The sequence below is a fragment of the Lepisma saccharinum genome, chromosome 21 (assembly GCF_977018435.1).
Source record: "Lepisma saccharinum chromosome 21, izLepSacc3.1, whole genome shotgun sequence".
In the NCBI taxonomy this organism is placed as follows: Eukaryota; Metazoa; Arthropoda; class Insecta; order Zygentoma; family Lepismatidae; genus Lepisma; species Lepisma saccharinum.
In genome coordinates, this window is record NC_139249.1 from 43425679 (window position 1) to 43444947 (window position 19269).

General features: G+C 37.7%; 1 protein-coding gene across 2 annotated transcripts in view; it reads left to right on the top strand.

The window, feature by feature from the left end:
* Nucleotides 1–369: 369 nt before the first annotated feature.
* fra (neogenin protein frazzled) overlaps nucleotides 370–19269 on the top strand; it is a 116649-nt gene continuing 97749 nt past the window's right edge. Inside the window, exons 1-3 of one of the 2 annotated variants that reach the window (XM_083143358.1) lie at nucleotides 370–669; nucleotides 8304–8472; nucleotides 18869–19005. In XM_083143358.1, the coding sequence (XP_082999484.1) occupies nucleotides 579–669; nucleotides 8304–8472; nucleotides 18869–19005 (397 nt within the window). In that variant the 5' untranslated portion in view covers nucleotides 370–578. The remainder of the gene's footprint in view (nucleotides 670–8303; nucleotides 8473–18868; nucleotides 19006–19269) is intronic. The other variant, XM_083143357.1, reaches the window with a different exon arrangement.

Consider the following 19269-nt stretch of genomic DNA (forward strand, 5'->3'; position numbering starts at 1 on the left):
CGACTGAAATAGCAAAATAGGTTATGAGAAAGGGGTACTGAAGGGGTGCGCGACACCCCTTCGCAATCGCAGTTCGCAAACCCCTGCTTTGCGTGCCAAGTTGTAGGAATAATTTTATAGCACTTAACGAAGATGATAAAAATCTTTGCAATATTTGAAAATTTCTCATGTAAATTATTTGTGCCTCTCTTTTGGCGACGCCGCCAATGACAGAGAGTAATTTATGGCCAATGATTAATAATTCAAATAGCATCCTGTGATAAGATATTTCAGAAGTTGTATTTTTATCTTATCTGCTTGAGTAATGATATTTGATGATCTGTTTTGGGAAAGAAAGAATGACAAACACTTCAAACGAACTTGGTGAAAGACCTTATGCAGATTGCCTCCAAAGTATGTAAGCAAGGGCGGCGAAGAAGAAGAATGGAGGTCGTTTGTGTTTAAGTACTTGTAGTGATGCTTACAGGAGACGATGGGGGAATATTGGTGTAAATTTGTGAAATTGAAACGGTATGACAAGAAATACGAGTTAAGATGTAGGAAGAAATAAAGTTTCAAGTGTGCAGAAGGATTTGAAAATGTTTGGAATTAACAAAAAGCGTGAAGAATTGTTTCTACAAGCATTCATCGGTGTACTGAAGTTGGTATTTTTGGTTACTACTGTGCAAGGTATGCGTTATATTCCTAATCAGTTTTAGAATAGTAATTTATAATTGCTTGTTAATCTGCTTCTGGATATGGAGGTCTGTAGAATATGTACATACACACAGTACAGCGTTAATATATGATTATTTTCTAAATTACCATTCTTTGTTTTGACACATGTCCGTTGCTAAGGTTGAAATTGTTGATGGTTTGAATGTTTATAAATATATTTTTGGCTCTTCATAATATAGTACTGACGATTGTGGAGGAAAAAAATATTTTCCAGATTTAAAAGAATATATGCAATTAACAAAATATCCAAAATTATAAAAAGTACATGTTTAAGTGCTTACGGATGGACATAGAAACATTTATTCTTGATCACAAAATATGGCCCGCATAAGTTAAAACCTGCCATCTTGGAGTACTCGCGTCGCTTTTTATTAGTAAAAAACTGTTCGTATGCAAACTAAAATAGCGAGGGAACACATTAGAAATTGCTATCAACTCCAAACCTAACACCCCTAACCTAACGATGTAACATTTTACCTGCAGTTTTAGAATCTCTTGTTGGGTGTTATATTCACTTGCATGAAGCCTTCAGGCTGTTCTGCTTCACGGTAAGTTAATAGACATACTTTATTTCACAATAACACATCTCCACGAACTAAAAACAACAGGAAATATTGATAAATGACAATCTTCATAAATCATGGCACTAAGGAGCTTCAAATAACATATGCAACAGATCCATATTCATATCAACATCATATTGAATGTTACATCTCTAGTTTTAGATGTCAGAATAATGATTTCATTGTTTGGGCCCAAGTTCCAAACGTTAAATTCTGATTTCATCATATGTGGTATGCAGGCATTTTCTTCATAGTTCGGGCCTCCCGGTGGAGGCACATAGTGGTTTGGTTCCCACATTAAACTGTAGGTCCAGTTGTGATTAGCCTTACTGTGCATATAGTGGACTTAAAACACCAACTCAATCAATCTTCATAGTTCGATTTCTATTTATGTATGTTGGCACATACTTAGGAATTTTAGCAATTACTTACTATGTCTTTGCTTGACTTCCGTAAGCTCTCTTGAAACCATCCATTTGTTTACTGACATCTTGGTTATGGACTACTACTACCATCCAGGTCATGTGTGTGGTTGGAAGGGGTTTCGTAGTTAGGTTAGCTGAATCAGGTTTAGGGCCCTTCATATTCAAATATTGTGTCTAAATGTTTTTCTGGTTAGGTTAAGCAGGCCTGGTTTAGGGCTGTTATAGCCTTACAATAATTCCCCTAAATGCTTTCAAAATCTCATCATGCTGGTGCTGGTCTCAAGCACAACACCCTTTCGATTCTAGTGTGGGAGTAGTCTGTAGAATGCCTTGTCGATGGGAAGCATGGATACCTTTTATATCTTCTTTTCGCCGATAAATAGGATTTTTTAGAACTGCAAACAGTGCTCTTTACTTTCAGAAATCATCAAATTTACTTTCCCAATCATTTCCACTATTGTGCGTTACTTTTCTCCTTCTTTTATGAACGAACAATGCCTTGTGGATGGAAAGCGCAGATGCTTACATAAGGTAATTTTTACGTTTATGTCACCGATAAATTGCACTTTTTGGAACTCCAAACAGTGATAATTAATTACTCTCACCAAGGTAAGTAAAAGTGTCTTGCTATTATCTTTGAAAAATTTTGAAGCATATAAAAACGTTTTTACGTTTACGTTGGTAAAGGATTTTGGGGCCAAGGTTCTGATTGCGTAATTCTGATATCATCATTGTACCCACTTATTTTCTACATGATTCAATTGCTACTCATGTCTGCAACCACTTACTGAACAGGCATTTTGATTTCTTGGAGCATCTTTTGTGAGAATGATTTTTTCTATCCCATATATGTGTTGGCCAGCTAGCAGCTATTTATTTACTGTCATCTTTGATACAGCGTACAGTCTATCCACATTAGTTGAGACCATGAATGTAAGTGTACATGTCAGGGTTGGTATTTTGCCCAGTTTTTTTTTAAAAAATAAACCATGGGATTTTTGAGATAAAACTCGGGCAAAACTGGGTTTTATTGTTTTTTTTTTAAGTTTTGGGTTCGAATCCTTCCCTGAGCATGGATGTTTGTGAGTGTCCATTCATCAATTTCATCACTCATCGCCATCTTCGCAAATTAGCCAAAACTGGCACAAAAAGCAAAGTACAATAAAGCAAATCCATTCTGAACTTCAGTTTATGATACAAATTATTTTGCGAATGCAGTGTTGTTCATAGGAATGTGTTATGGAATGAATTATGCTACTACAACTACAAACACATTTTTTATCTCATTTATTTCGTATGCCATAGACCATTAACTAATCCAAAAATACTGTGTAACACAATATTTTAAATTGCTTCAATACAGTTTGGTCACAGTTTATCACAGTTGTGTTTTCCAATTATTTTTCTGGATGTTTGAAGCAAAAATTCCTCCTCCATGTAACCATGCCAAATTATAAGTTTGCCATATTTAATTGTCTGGCTGATTTCATTCTAATAGAATACCTTCTACATCTTCCAAAATATCTGGCTGCTATGAGATTGGCAAATCCCATGGTCAAAACATTGGTGACCTCCAATTTGGTCCACAACGATCCCCAAACGTGCACTATATTTCAAAACATTTATTGCCAAATTATAGCTTAAGCAAAGCCCTAAAATTCTGAAGAGTCTCTTTTCTTAATCGCCAAAAATGTAGTATAGGCAGAGATTTGAAAGTGTCATCAGAATTTTGAATCTACCTCAACATAAGAAAAATCATTTTTTTATCTACACTCTTAAAATGCTTCGAACAAATGCAAATGAAAAACAATATCATTCTTGAGGTGTATCTAGTTGTGATTAATTTCAGCTAAAAACCTCTTAATTTTCTGCAGTTATTGTTGTCTCATAATTGGTGACTTACCCCCAACCTTCCTAAAATGCACACTACATTACAGAGTTTTTGTTAAAAACTTAAAACTCAAGTTGAGACTTGTGTTTCTTAAGCTATGAAAATATAACCTAGTCAAATATGAGCATAATTTAAAGTTCTCGCAAGACATGTTAAACCAGTCTGTCGTCTACTATCTTTAAACATGACCAATTTTTCTCAAAACCAAACTTTCTTCTACTGTAAAAATTGCAACTCAAAAGCTTTGCATTTATAACGGTTATCAAAAATAGAATGTGTGTGATTTTGCCATTTACCACCACTCCTCTCCTAAGCTATGCAAAAGTTTTACTGCAAAATTGCAGACCAATGAAATCTCTAAAATGACTCAGTTTAATTCCTTTTACTCTGAAATGTATTCTAGACTGTTTTGAAAAAGACGAAAACATTGTAGAGCATAGCATATAGCCTGCAACATGCAGAAAATAATTTTTCATCCACCATCTTGAAACAAAGTGTTCAATTTTGTTCACAAGTTTTTTAGCTGCAGAAATTATTTTACCTAAATGATTCTAAATTTACAGTATGGTCATTAAATAGATGACTTATCCCTCTCTGCCCATCCACCTTAACTCATGCTCCTCCTAAATCATGCACCATATTTTGATAATTTTATTGTCAAATATACTAGTGCAAAGTTTTGTGCTCAAAGCTGACATTGTGATAATGAAGATGCATGACTTACATGGGTATAGAGTTCCTAACCAGACATAAATAACATTTTACTGCATAGACAAGCAACCATTTACTACAGTGGTTCCCAAACTTTTTAGGTCATGGAGCACTTTTCAGTAGAAAAGTTCATCACCGAGCACTAATTTTCACCTAGCACTTGTATGACCATACTATTTGAGGATAGAAGGTAAACATTCAAAATTTAGAACTTTAGACATGTGAAACATGGCACACCCTGATTTTGAGCAGCCAATGATTGGCCTAAAGGTGGACCTTACATTCGTAAATATACATAATAATAATACCTAAAAATAATGGTTTCTGCAAATAATGAACAACATGGGAAATGCACGCTAGCGCTGAAATTCAGTCGCGTTCGTTTGTAATTAACTTGGTCGGTCAATCACAAAATTTTTGCAATAAATATTGAAAAACAGCAAGAAAAAAGTTATTTATTTTTTAATTCTGTACAACTTCGTACATGTCTTGGGAAATAATCAGCAAAAAACAGGTTTTTTTTTTCAATTTCGACTATATTTGACAAGTATTAATTTAAACTCCATATGTATGACGATTCATGAGTTGTTTCATGTGTAGGAGCAGAAGGTCAAAGCGACGCTAATAAGCTCTCCACAAGGTTGCGATCGTGCCACAAAACTAATAAAAATGCATTGAATAATAAAAATAAAGTATTTGAACAAACCTCCTAACTTCTTCCACAGTTATTGGAGGTACTGTGATGGAAGTTTTGAGGATCTTTTTTAAGGACCCAGTCTTCAGCCACCGGTCCATTGCACGAAACTCTACGATATTAAATTGAAAATGACTCACTAAAAGCACTCGTAAATAAACAGCACTGATTTGTTTTGATTCTCGACTGAATTCTGACTGAACTGCAAATGACTGAAGGGCCGAAGTAACGAGAAGTGAAACTTCAAGCGTGCCATTTGTGTCTTTGTATCTGGTTTCGCCGCATGCTGTCTATATGCTTTGTGCTTCCGGCGGTTCCGATAAGTTGTCGGTGGGCAAAGGTTCACAACAAAAGAAGACGTCGAACGGCTTTATCATCTTGCGGCAACGTCCGACTTCCAATGTTACCTGGGGAAGGTCAGGTATGCACCTCAATTATTTCTACTTGATTTTTTCCGACACGTGACTCATGGCTGCACAGAATTCAACATTTTAAGACCGGGTTATTTCTTTATTCTTCCAATTTCTTCAAGGAGCACTAGAAAATGTTTCGCTGAGCACCAAGTGATCCGCGGAGCACACTTTGGGAACCGCTGCATTAGGATAAGTAATGACAAGAATCATTTAAAGTATGTTCCAATTTAATTATGTCACAATAACGACATTTCAATAAAATGTATTCAATTATCCCTTGTAATGTTTAAACATGCAAAAATTTATTGTATCAATTGATCATCACAGCTGAAACTATGATGTGCCACCATGGTTTCCCCCACATGAGGAAGTGATCGATAACCAATATGCTGACATTTCAAAATTATAATCTTTGTTCATGTATGTTGCATCAATAAATGCAAACGTTTTATCTAAAAAATTCTGATACTTTATCTTTTTTGTTTCTTGGATATATAATCTTTTTATTTGTGTTAAAAGTTCATTTCTAGCATAATTTGAGGAAAATAACCTGGAAAAAAACACTATGACTTGTAATTAATTACACTGCTCAAAATAATTAGGGGATCAGGCCAAAATAAGTAGGGGATCAGACCAGATATGTTGTCAGCGCCTGTATGAGTTACAATCAGCTGCTAAAGCCCTGTAAACGAAAGTTCCAGTGCATTAAACATGACGTAATCTTTGCACTGGTGATGTCAAAGGGTAGAGGGGAGGAGTGTGTGCGTGCTGGAGTTGTATGCTAGTCGTCTCTGGTTAGCGAAACAGTTCAGTTGGGGAAGGCAAAGGTTCAGGTGAAAAAGGCAATGCTGCACATTTACCGGAAGCTATGGTTTGGAGAACAATATGAAGGATTGAAGCTGGGCAGTCACAATGCCAGGTAGCACACGCCATTGGAGTGTCGCAAAGTGTGATTTCCAGAGTATGGAATCGTTGTGAAACAGGAAGTGTTAGCAAAAGACAAGGCCAAGGTTGTTCACGAGCAACAACATCGAGGGAGGACCTTTATGTCTTAATCACAGCCCATCTGAACAGGGGGCAGAATGCAACACTACTGCAACGTGCCTGGCAAACAGCAACACGATGCAGAGCGTCATCCCAAACTGTCCGGAATAGTCTTCATGAAGGTGGCCTATATGTACGTAGGCCCATGGTGTGTATTCCATTAATGTTACAACACCGTATAGCCCGTAGAAACTATGCGGAGGCACATCGTGGTTGGGGACATGCCGAATGGAGGTCCGTTCTGTTCTCTGATGATTCGCGATTCAGTGTGGAACCTGACAGTCGACATGTTCTCATCTGGAGGGAACGCGGAACACGAAACAACCCACCTTTTGTGCACGAACGCTCTCGATATGGTGGCTGTGGACTAATCGTGTGGGCAGGAATCAGTATTGGGGGACATTCGGACCTGCACAACATCCACGATGGCACCTTTACAGCTCAAAGGTATAGAGAAGAGATGATCCGACCTTATGTCGTGCCTAATGCTGGTGCGATTGGTAATTCTTTCAGTTTCATGGGCGATAATGCTCGTCCACACCGAGCTGGGTTGGTGGACGACATGCTGGACCAGGAGGGTATCTTTTTGCACATCTTAACTGCAAAAAGCAAACAAAGATAACTGATTACATAAAGTAGAACAGTATACTGTAGTAGTATGTGTTACTGTATTGGATTTTAAAGTGAAAGCAACTGGTTAAAAAAATAAATAAGACTGTCTTAGCTGTTATTGTAGAAAACCACAAAATTAAATTCCGATAATGTGTCATTTTTTTCTAAAGTACAGAAGTGGAATAATAGAGTGTATTTGTTATTGATGTTTTGTGGTTATGTAATGTGTGTTGGATTTTTATAATGTGTAAGGTACAGTACATCACATTTGTACAACATTGTAAAAAGAGAAACAGGAGAAAGTGTAGGCCTTCATAATTTACAGTATTGCATTTATTGTAGGAGAGTACATACAGTAATTTATGTATACAGTACTGTACTGTATTTTCATATTTGTACTGTAATAAATATTTGTAATACAGTAACTAGAAAGAGGATGTTTCATTCATAACTATTATATCACATACAGCTAGTTTAAAACATAAAACTTACGAATTTGAAATGTTTTGGAAAAAAAAACGGTTTGTGCGACTATCTGCTATAACGACCGTAAATTGGGGGTCCCTTCGGAGTCGTTATAACTGGTTTCGACTATATGTGATTCAGACACAGAAATATACTATTAAAGAAAAAAAAAACATTCTGTATTCCTTAATTTTTAAAAAAAGAAAATGGTATATACTAGGGTGAATCAAAAAGTTAGTTACACCCGACCCATGTTCCTGTACTAAGAGAGATAAAATAATCATGCTTGGTGGCAAACTGTCTGGAATGTTTTCTTCACACACCAGAAGCAGCCTTGCTTCAGCTGGTTTAGTATGCGATCAGTCTCAAAGTGGTTCAAAGAAATTTGACGGAATTTTTACACACGATACGAAAAGTGCTTGGAACACCTTGGTGGCTATGTCGAAAAAAGTTAAATGTTCATGCGTTTTCGTCTAATAAATTTTTTCTTTCTAATATGTTTTGTTTGTTTTTTAAAGGGTGGGGGTGTAACTTACTTTTTGATTCACCCACGTATATTTCTTCTATTGAAAGCATACCATTCCCTGAGAAGTCTCAATAGACAGGCTGAGTTTCACCACTCATCACAATGGCTTTATCTGTGCTTTAAACCTCTGGGAATGTCATTTTGTTGCGAAACTTTTAAACGTTGTCTTTTAAATAAGTTAAATAATTTAAGCACTTAAAATTCGTTCTTCCAACCATACACTTTCTTCATATGTTAACCAGGTGTGAGTGAGTCGCCATATCCTCACTTTGAAGTGGAACCAAAGGATACTGTTGTGGTGGAAGGAGGGTCTGCTATCCTTGATTGCAGCGCTCGTGGGAGCTCCAGTCCTATCATCAGATGGAAGGGCAAGGATGGCCACATTCTCAACCTTATCAGTGATCCTCACAGGTGGGTGCATGATATAAATCAGAAATATATAGAATGTGATAGGAAAGTGATTTGGTTGAAACTAGAAAACCAATTTTGAGTAAGAAGATTTGCCGTACTGGAAATGCAAATGGTTAATTAACAAGTAAAACTGTAAAGTAACATGATTTACACCAGGGGTGTAAATAAATCAATTTAAATTATGATTTTTTTATTGAAATCAATTTATTTGATTAAAAAAATAGCTTAAAATTGCTTGTATATTTTTTTTCGCACCATACATATAGATATATCTTTTTTTATAGAAAGGCTTTTTTCTGGTAAATGGCCCGGTAAAATATTTGAACAGTTTGATTAAAGCAAATAAAAAATTATATGTAAAAATACATTTTTCTGTTTCTGTACGTATGAATCTACTATGGAAATCTTTGTTGAATGTGTTAATGAAACTGTAATAATCTCAGTAACTTTTCTTCCAGTAAAAATAAAACATTCTGGATGTAACTTAATTTTTTTTCTTTTTAGCTGAATTTGGACATTTTTTATGGTAGTTTTCAAAATAACAGTTGTCAAGTTTATTTATAGTTTAATGATAATGACGCTATTTATGGTTTAATATGATTAGTGTTTTGTACATTATTGTGCACAGAATTTTTGCTTTTTTGCCTATAAAAATTATTGAATTTTAAATCGAGAAATTTAAGTGTGTTTACAGTTTACATATCGCATTTTCTTTTGTATGAGCATCACCACATCAGTACAGTGGGATCCATGAGTATTACCGTGCAAATTGTCCATGACTATTTTCATTATTTTTTTTCTTGCATCCTATGTGTTTTTAAGCGATGGTTTTTTATGTATGCTGGTGCAGAAGTTGTCAACAGCTTGTTTTGAGTTTTCTTTTAATTCTTGAAGCTCTTATCGGCTCAAATAAAGCGCACGAACATGGTGATGGACAATTTGCACGGTAATACTCATGGATCTCACTGTACATATATTTTGTTTCCTTTCTTCTCCTTTCTTAGAGCCTAATAAACACTATTCAATGATTATGAGATTAATGTACTTTCACCAAAAGTGATTCTGACGTCTACAAATTCCTTATGTACATTATTCTATGATTTTTTTCTGTAAAGCGATTTAAATAAGTGATTTTAAAAAAAATCAACTGATTTAAATCAATACACCTTGCTTTACACACATTGCAGAGATATTCAGACTTGTGTTAATTATTTCTGTTGCTGGATGTCTGTATTATGCTTAAATTGACAAAAAATGTCATATCGTCCTTATCCAATAAATATAAAGCCCCAATCCCACCACTGACTGACTCACTGACATAAATGTTCTCCATGAAGGAAGCCCCGGAGGCAAAAAAATGCCCGACTACGACCCCCATGAAATCATCCCAAAAGGCCGACAAAATTAAAAAATCGCTCAATTAGCCCTTCCTTAAGGGTGAAAATGCCCTTTATTCACGTCCTTAGCAACCGTTCCCATGGGCATTTCTTTTGCATACATTGTTTGCTTCAATTCTTAATTGTCGAGATACATTATATTTATCACAGATCACACACAGATGAATGAACTCCTAGTTTTGAAAAGGTGCCTCAAACAAGGGTGACATCTACATAAGAAGAAGATTCAGTCCAGATACAATTAGACATACATTGTTATACTCAATGCGAAAATATCTACATCGTGCTTGTTTTAACTAAATGTTAAGGGAGTATAATAACAAGGAATTCTTTAGAGCTTGCCGTGCTTGTTGTTGTCCATGGAAACGGACGTTGCTAGGGAACTTAAAGAAAGTTTATTTTCACCCCGAAAACTACTGTAAGGGAATTATGGTAGATTTTTCGAATTTCAAAACATGAGCATCAGAATTTATTACAGAGGAGAGGTAGAAATTTGATGGGGAATGACGGAAAGCAATTATTTTTCAATTACGTTTACAAATGTCAAAATGACAAGAAGAGTAAATATTGCTTTTTCAATTTAGTATCGCTATTGAATTCCTTTATGCAAGAAATCTAACTCTTGAAACTGTTATTGCTTACTTACTTGATTATTAAAAGAATTGGCAATAATACTTTGAATATTTATTCCATATTAGAGCCCGTACACATGTAAAGTTACGTTCAAAACTTTCCAAATAAGCGAAGCACGTCGGCGAGCGTACGAGACGTGGCCAAAGGCCACGTCAATAGTACGCGAGTTCTCCTTACAAAATGCCATCCTTTTAAAGAATGAGCAGTAGATGTGCTGTAGATTGTGTTGATGCAAGTTAGACTGGTGTGCAAATAGTTGTTGGCAAAATGTAACTGGAATATATGACATGGGCTGGAAACCCTGAGATATTGCTGCCGCCCATGTGTTGGCCATATACTTTTAAGAGAATTGTCAATAAAATTTTGTGTAAGTTTGGGATTTTAAACTGGTGTGCACTAAAGTAATTGAGCACCAGGTTGGATTGAGGTTGGTGTGAGTGGTAGCAGTGTACAGTAGTGTTCAAACAGATTTACATTTAAAACTGACATGTTAGAGCAAATTACTTCTTTGCAGTAAATTTCCCCCCCCCCCATCTATCAATCAATCAATCCGATACTTGATTGATTGAGAGGAATTATGTGTAGGATGAATTGATCCTCTCACTAATTTTCACAAATGCTGATACTTGGAGCATTGTAACAGTTTAGACTTGTTCAGAATGTTTATGAATGTTAATACATAACAATTCCATTGTAATTAGGCCCATACCTTACCAATCTACCGGGGTCTAGCCAGATATATTTTTTTGGGTGGGTCTCAATCTTCGACAGAGACCATTGTCTTGGACATCGTTGGGGGAAAACACGATTGCGATTTGCAATGTGCCTGTATATTAATTGTGGCTACTGTATTCATAAAATACCCCTTTTGGCAGAATGGTATCCAACACAATAAAGTCTGAGAGCAGAAAATTCATGATCTTCCAGTTTTCCACAGAATATATGCAAACTGTGGTGAAAATCCAAAGAAATACTAAAAATCAGATGAAACACTCAATTTACACTATTTTGTGACTTGATAGCACATGCAATCAATTTTGGGAAATTGTAAATGTTTTTCGAAATTAGTGTGATTGGGAAAATTAAGGTTGCTACATGTACAACCTACAATACAACATTTGAGGGTGTTTTCATAGGGCGGTTACTCACCAGAAAATTCCGTGTAAATTATTTGTTCTGGGAATTATGTACGGATTTTTCTCCGTAGATGAAAAATTGCAACTTTTATTAAACTAAATCCCATTGAATTTATACACTTTTATAAATGCCCCGAGGCAAACTTTTCACAGTTTAGTTTCTATTTTTATCAAGGAAGAGAAAGAAAGCTGCGTGAAAAATAAAATAAAATTATCTCAATCTGTTTACTTAGTGTCCTTTGCAGAACAATCTATCTGAGAGACGGAAGATTATTGCAAGATAAGATATCTTGATGTTGATTAGATAAATTTGAATTTGAAATTCTTATACAATTAACAATTTTTCGTATGTTAGTATATCCCATAGCATTTGTGACTTGTGTTTGTAGATGTATTTTGAGTCTGAGTACATGGAATGGCAAATGCAAACTCCACACCTTAAATTAAATATTTTAAATACATATACCATTTAATTAAATGAATTCGAATTTTTGGATAGATTGGAATCATACACACCCTTTTCATTATTACGAGGGACGTTCCGACAACAAGTTTCGTCATTTTTTTCACAGGCAAGCTTCATTGCAAACGGAGGAATACAATGTCATAACAAAATACAATCTTTTTGGTTATTTTTCCACATAGTCGCCACCAACATTGATACATTTATCGTACCGTGAAATCAATTTCAAGAAATCCTCCTGGTAAAAGTCTGTGCCCAGCATTTTAAGAAAGTTCTTCACAGCCTGTTGCACTTCTTCGTTGTTTCCGAATTGATGTCTTGATAGTGCTGACTTCAACGCAGGAAAAAGGTGGATGTCTGATGGGGCAAGATTGGGGCTGTAGGCTGGGTGATTCAATCTCTCCCATCCCAGACGACGAATGTGTTCTGCAGTTATCCTTGCTGTGTGGGGTCTTGCATTGTCGTCCAAGAACAAAACCCCTCAACTCAAGAGTCCTGGTCTCTTGCGTCGAATGGCGGACTTCAGTTTGCTTAGTGTGTGGCAATAGTGTGCCACATTGACGGTCCCTGTAGTGAGGTAATCAAACAAAATTACACCCTTCGCTTCCCAGAACACTGTCAGCATAATAGCATAATCTTCCCTGCTTACTGCGATACTTTGAATTTTTTTTCGGGATGGGTGAGCTTCGATGTTTCCATGTCAATGAGACAGACTTGGTCTCTGGGGTAAAGTTGTGCACCCATGTTTGATCGGCTGTGATGATTCTGAACAGGAAGTCATTTCCCTTGCAATCATACCGCATCAAGTGTTCGAGGCTTATTGTCATTCTTGCAGTCTTGTGCTCAGGGGTGAGGTTTCTCGGCACCCATCTTGCCGACACCTTCCGCTATCCCAAGTTGTGAATCATGTGGTGTGCTTCAGCACGTCCAACACTCAATGTGGATGCGACTTCAGACACAGTTATGCGCCTGTTGGCTAACACCATTTCCTGTACTCTGTCGACGTTTGTTGCAGTCGTGGACGTGGAGGGGCACCCAGATCGGTCTTCATCTTCCACACTCTGCCTTCCTTCATTGAACATTGAACACCAGCACCTAACCATCTGACTGGACATGACGCCGTCTCCATACACACTCTGTAGGCGTCTATGAATATCTGAAACACTAGTCCCACGTGCCCATTCATAGCGCATGACAGCATGCACTTCCATTTGTGACCTTGTTTCCAGCACACGTCTTTCTGCCATACTGGTTTGCACTCAAATGAGCTTGGGCACGTCGGTCTGTTGCTTATCTATATTTTTCAGCGCTCTCCACATGCACCATTGCTCCTCTGCTCGTTCCTCCTGTCGTGAATTCAGGAAAGATTGTCTTTTGTTATGGCAATGTGTTTTCTCACTTTGTAATACAGTTTCCCTGTGAAAAAAAATGACGAAACTTACTTTCGGAATGTCCCTCGTAATATATTTGTGTGTATATGTGTGTGGGTGGTGAGAGATGATAATATGTTACGTTGAATGGGGAAAACTTCTGCTTTTACCCTTGAATTTTTGGAAAGTTCACCTTGTGAACTGGGAATTATACTTGAATTTTATCATGGTCCGAGAGTGGTGACCATGTTTCAGTTATGATCCCTTGCCTAATATGAAAATTAGCAAAATCGAAACAACTATACCTGCTCTCACTTGAGTGCTTCCACCAACTATGAGCAGCGTTGGAGACAGCATTTGCTTTTTTCTCTGCCAGCCAGAGCTCCCTGTTTAGAAGGGTAATTGAACACCTTGTTGCCACATGCACAGGGGAGGGAAGGCAACCACCACACACTAGGCAGGTATATCAGAGAAAAATAATAATTTACTCTCTAAGCCCTTGAATATATCATTGATATTAGTTGCCTCTCCTTTCAAAAGACTTGTACAACAGCACAGTCGTTCTCCATGTTTGCATGAAACATACATTTGGCATCAACGGCCTATAGACGACAGACCCCTTCTTTGTGGGAACTGTCCCAGAATTAACCTGGCCTATACAGTTGATGTCATTTCGATATTCAGTATCCAAATCTATAAAATATCATCACTTTTATTTCTGTATATATTGCATTGCCGAGTAGTGTATGTATTGTGTTGTAGAGCAGTGTCATTTGACAAAATTTGGGAGGAGATGAGCCAGCTGTACAGTTGGGAGCTGAGAAGACTGCGAGTGCGGGGTGAGGTTCGGGGTGAATGGGGAGGAAGTGTGGGGAGGGAAGCTTCGACTTGGTGTTCAATTTTTCAGTGTTGCCAGACATGCAGAAGTCCCTGTAGGAAAGTGTGAGAATCTGATAATGGAATCGGGACTTACAGTGTGAGGTGCAGTCTGGCGTTCGGAAAAGTTCGGAACCATTCGTGAACCTTCACGGATGACGTCAGCCACGGGACATCTCAAAGACCAGCAACGGCATAGGAATTTGCACTTCTTCTGTGTTTTCGGAAATAAATTTGTTTTAAAAATTGAATGAATGTTCTGGCGTGTGTGTATAAGTAAATGTATATGTATAGAGCAGACTATATCTAGTAAACTAGGTCGCTGAAGGTTAAATATCAATAGAATTAACACGCAACGAAAAGCGGGAAAGCTGGCTCGGGGGTTGAGCAAAGGTTTGTTCAGAATTTTCTATTTGAGGGGTGTAAGTTTGTGTTTATGGGTGTGAAAAAGTATACTTAGTGCCAAAATGACCATAAATTTGTCCTTTTATAAAAATTGTGTGGGGTGTTAGGACGTAGTTGGTGGATAAATCACTGGGGTCGAGACATTACAACTTCATGTTCCATAATCCGAAAGTTGCAAAAAACGATGCTACATACCAAAATGTAAATACAAACAAGAGAGAAAATGTACTACCCTGCATAAGTTAAAATTAATTGATCCATGTCCAGGAAAGAAGCATTATGATGCTAGGAAATACACAAATAGCACGCACACACCCTTACTTTCTTAGTCACGTTGGAAGCAGATTGCTTTGATTTGTGAAGTTTTACTCCATTATTAGTATTGCTTTCACTTGTTACTATGTAATATGTTCCATTCATTTGCAATGCATTTTCGAACCATGCCTTTTTTTATTTATGCCGCTGCCATCCTGAAAGGAAGACGAGCTGGCTGCACACGGTGACAACAGGCAGGTCAGTTTCGCATTGCTCAGCCTCGCAGTCTTCTCAGCTCCCAACTGTACCCATCACATGATAAAATCAGAATACAGGGTGCATCAGCAAAATACGGACAAAAACCTTTGATTATTCGCCAAAAACAAGCTTTTATACGTCACTGAAGAGATCCTTCCTGAGTCCTGTTATTCAATGTAAACCCCCTTTGATCACTGCCTCGATTCCCTGCCTGAAGTGCAAGCACTCCCTCTTTAACTGCTCTCAGTCCAAATCTGCAAATGCTGCCTCAATAGCAGCCTGGGGAGATGTTGGGGTGCCTGGAGTAACACTTCAAATAACTCTCCACACATAATAGTCGGAGGGTTTAAATCTGGACTGTTTGGAAGCCAGAGTTCCTTGTACCAAAACATTTCCACATTGTTGGAGAGCCAGTTTTGCACCAAATGGATCGTGCAAGCTGGTGCACCATCCTGCTGGAAGATCTACGGCATCCCAGAAGACACAGTTTCAGTACCATCCTCAGAATCTGTAGGTAAACCTCCTGGATCTACTAACATGAACTCTTGGGCTCTTTGGACAACTGGCCGTCTTCTGCTTCGAATTAATTTTTCTCACTGGTTAGCAGAACCCTCTTCGGACTTCTCTGAGGCCATATACTTGTGTGCGATGTCATACACAGTCGATCATGGGTACCCGAATAACCTGATGATTTCAGTAGGTGATCTTCCAGTGCAAAGACCTTCAACAATCACCACTATCTGATTGCATTTTGCACTCAATCATTTTGACATCTTGCACACGTTTGGTTCAACAATAAACTACTGCTTAAGTCATAAATTTTGCAGAAACTTCAAGTTGAACTTTATCCAGGTTCTGCTGAAGCACAGTATATTAAAGTAGATCACATTTAATCACAATGATTGCAATGTTTGCATGAAATTACTGAGAATTGCACAATTTCTGGGATATTCTGGCTATAGAGCGACACAAATAAAAGAACCTTGGGCCAAAATCCTTCATGCACCTTCCCTTCGATTCGTTCAACTCAGGCCATAGGGAAGCAAGTTCCACTCTACCCCTCCTCTCCATGCGGGTGTACGATGCACAGGAGTCGTGGGTCTGGGCAGGTTCTTTTGGTGTTTGTTTCACTACACATGAAATTGTTGCATGGCAACCATGCATTATATGCAGACTCTGGAAATATATTATATTGACTGGCGTCGGTGATTAAATTCTGATACTTTCCAATGATACTAAACTGACCTCCGTGGTGGAGTGGTTAGCACAGCATTCTCTGGTGCCAGGGCTCCCGGATTCGAAACCCAGCCATGGCGTGGGTGCTCTTTCTGAGTGTCCCATTGTCAGTTTTATCATATCGTCACACATCCCCATCATTAGTCAAAAGTGGCACTAAATAACAAAAATCAAATCAAAATCCAATGTCACTATTATTTGTGTCACCCGATATGATCAGCCGTATTTTGTACCTTATTGTTTAGCAACTTATAAAATGAATTCTTAAAGGTAAAAATTGGAATGAGTCTATGAAATTTTTGCCAATAGCTATAAACTAGAGATATAAAATTTAACAGTATCAATAACTAATAATTTTATTGATCCTATATAAAATAGACTTGCAAATGTTCTTTGAAGAACATGTTACATTTGTTAACCTCTTTAATTAATGTTTGCAACCAGGTGACTGAAATGGAGTTGCCTTGAATAATAAAGTATCTACAGGTGGTGGACATTTAAACTGAATCACCCTCAATGCAGACACTAGCCTTTATTAGTATGGTGATGGGGTCGCCCTTAACAGCTAGTACAGCAGCAACACGTCTGGAGAAGGACCGATAGAGGTCCTGCATAGTGGTGGGAGGGGATTTGCAGCCCAATGAGTTCACGACATGTTGTTCGTGGAGGGAATCATCGCTGCACACGATCTTCCAAAAGACCCCATAAGATCTGAATAATATTCAGGTCCGGCGACTGGGCGGGCCATGGCAGATGTTCAACCTCAGGTTCATGTTCATCGAACCATTCTATGACCTGTTTAGCGGTGTGTATTGGTGCGTTATCATCCTGGAACACTGCACCAGTTTCCAGGAACAACATTTGCACCGTAGGGTGCAGATGGTCCTTCAGAATGGCCCTATAGTCCTTGGCAGTGACATGTCCCTCTAGAACAATGAGCCCTCATGTTTCACTCTGGACACTAAGCAGTCAGTCTGGCTGGTATGCGTCGGATGGACTTCTCCACACATAAACTCTTACAGATGTAGGAAAAACAGTGAAGGTGGACTCATCGGAGAACACAAGACATTTCAGGTCATCCAACGTCCACATTTGCGCTGCTGGCACCAGTCAACCTGCTTTTTGGCATTGGTGGTAGTGACCAAGGGTTTCGGTATTTCAACCCAGCCATGGATATTGCTGCCTCAACGGATGGTTTTGGTAGAAACAGGTTCAGTCAAGTGTGTATTCAATTCTGAGATGACTTTTGCATCAGTGGTTTTACCCTTTTTGGACAGAATCCTCTTCAATACTCTGACGTCCCGTCCCAATCTGACAGATTCCGCTTTCTCAGACAGTTATTCCTCCTAGATGTGGTTCGGCCTTCATTCTGGTATGCTGCCATAACCCTTGATACTGTGGCTCTTGATACCCTACAAATATTCGCAGTCGCCGTTACTGATGCACCAGTGAGACGAGCACCAACAATTTGCCTTTTTTTGGAACTCTGATATGTCCTCCATTCTACTGCGCAAAAGCGAATATTTGACGTGTAGTCTAGCTATAACTATGCCAATGTGACTTCCAGGCACAGACCTACATGCTCGAATGCCCACTACCCTGTGTATGACCAACAGGTGGCGCAGGCGAGCCCTCCAACGGCATATTCTAAAATCACCGGTGATTCAGTTTCAATGTCCACCACTTGTATGTATTTAGACACTTGACAAAATTAGGGCATGTGAATTACATGTTAAAATTCATAAAAAGTAACAAAATGGCAAACCTTTGACTAAGTTGCAGGTTATATATAGATATCTATATTGGATCAGTAAAATTATGAGTACACTGATACAGCAACATGCCTATATAATACCAGTTGAGTACCAGTTAATTTGTTCCATTTCTAGAAAAAGTCGCATGAAATATCATAGGTTTTCATATTTTGTAAGAAGTTAAAGATGCCAGTTTAGTAAATTCACCCCAGTTCAAGTTACTAGATTGAATATATATGTAAAACATTGAAATAAATTGACTCACATTTCAAGTTTCTTTTATTATTTATTATTTGAAGTAGGGTTATACTTAAGCTTACAGTATTTTTACACAGATTATCTTACTATACAAACAGCTTTTTGCCCTACATGGATTAATTTGTTAAGCTATACAATTCTGCTAAATGTTTATAAATGTATAAAATATTGAAACATGTAAGTGTGCCTATATAATTGAAACACACATGGAATAAAAACACACAAGCAATAGAAATTAAGTAAGTATATGTGAAGGAGACAATGAGATAAATGAGGCACGGTGTCAGTATTCATAGATTAAAATCTTTAAACTTATTATCTTAAATACTACTATTTTTTAATATTATTCTTGCAGATCCCAGCTTTCTAATGGATCTTTGTACATCAGTAATGTTTTACCTGGGTCACGTGTGGAGGATGATTACCAGTGTGTTGCCACATGGGAAGATGTAGGTTCTATCGTGAGTCGCGTAGCTTCGGTCAAACTGGCCAGTAAGTATCAGTTTCAATCAAAGAAATTTCCTTGGTATTTAATTGTTCTTGAACATAAATACATGTTACATGCATGACTAACAAAACAACTATGGTTTTTAACAATATATTTTTTCCTGGTTGAACATTTCAAGAACATGAAACTGTGAATGTTCAGTGGCAGGTCCAGGATATTCAAAATTGGAAGGGGGAGAGGGGTATGTGTACTTTTTTAGTAATCATTTCTCGTTTTGCTGTCTTTTTGTGCCTTTGATGTTCTTTTTT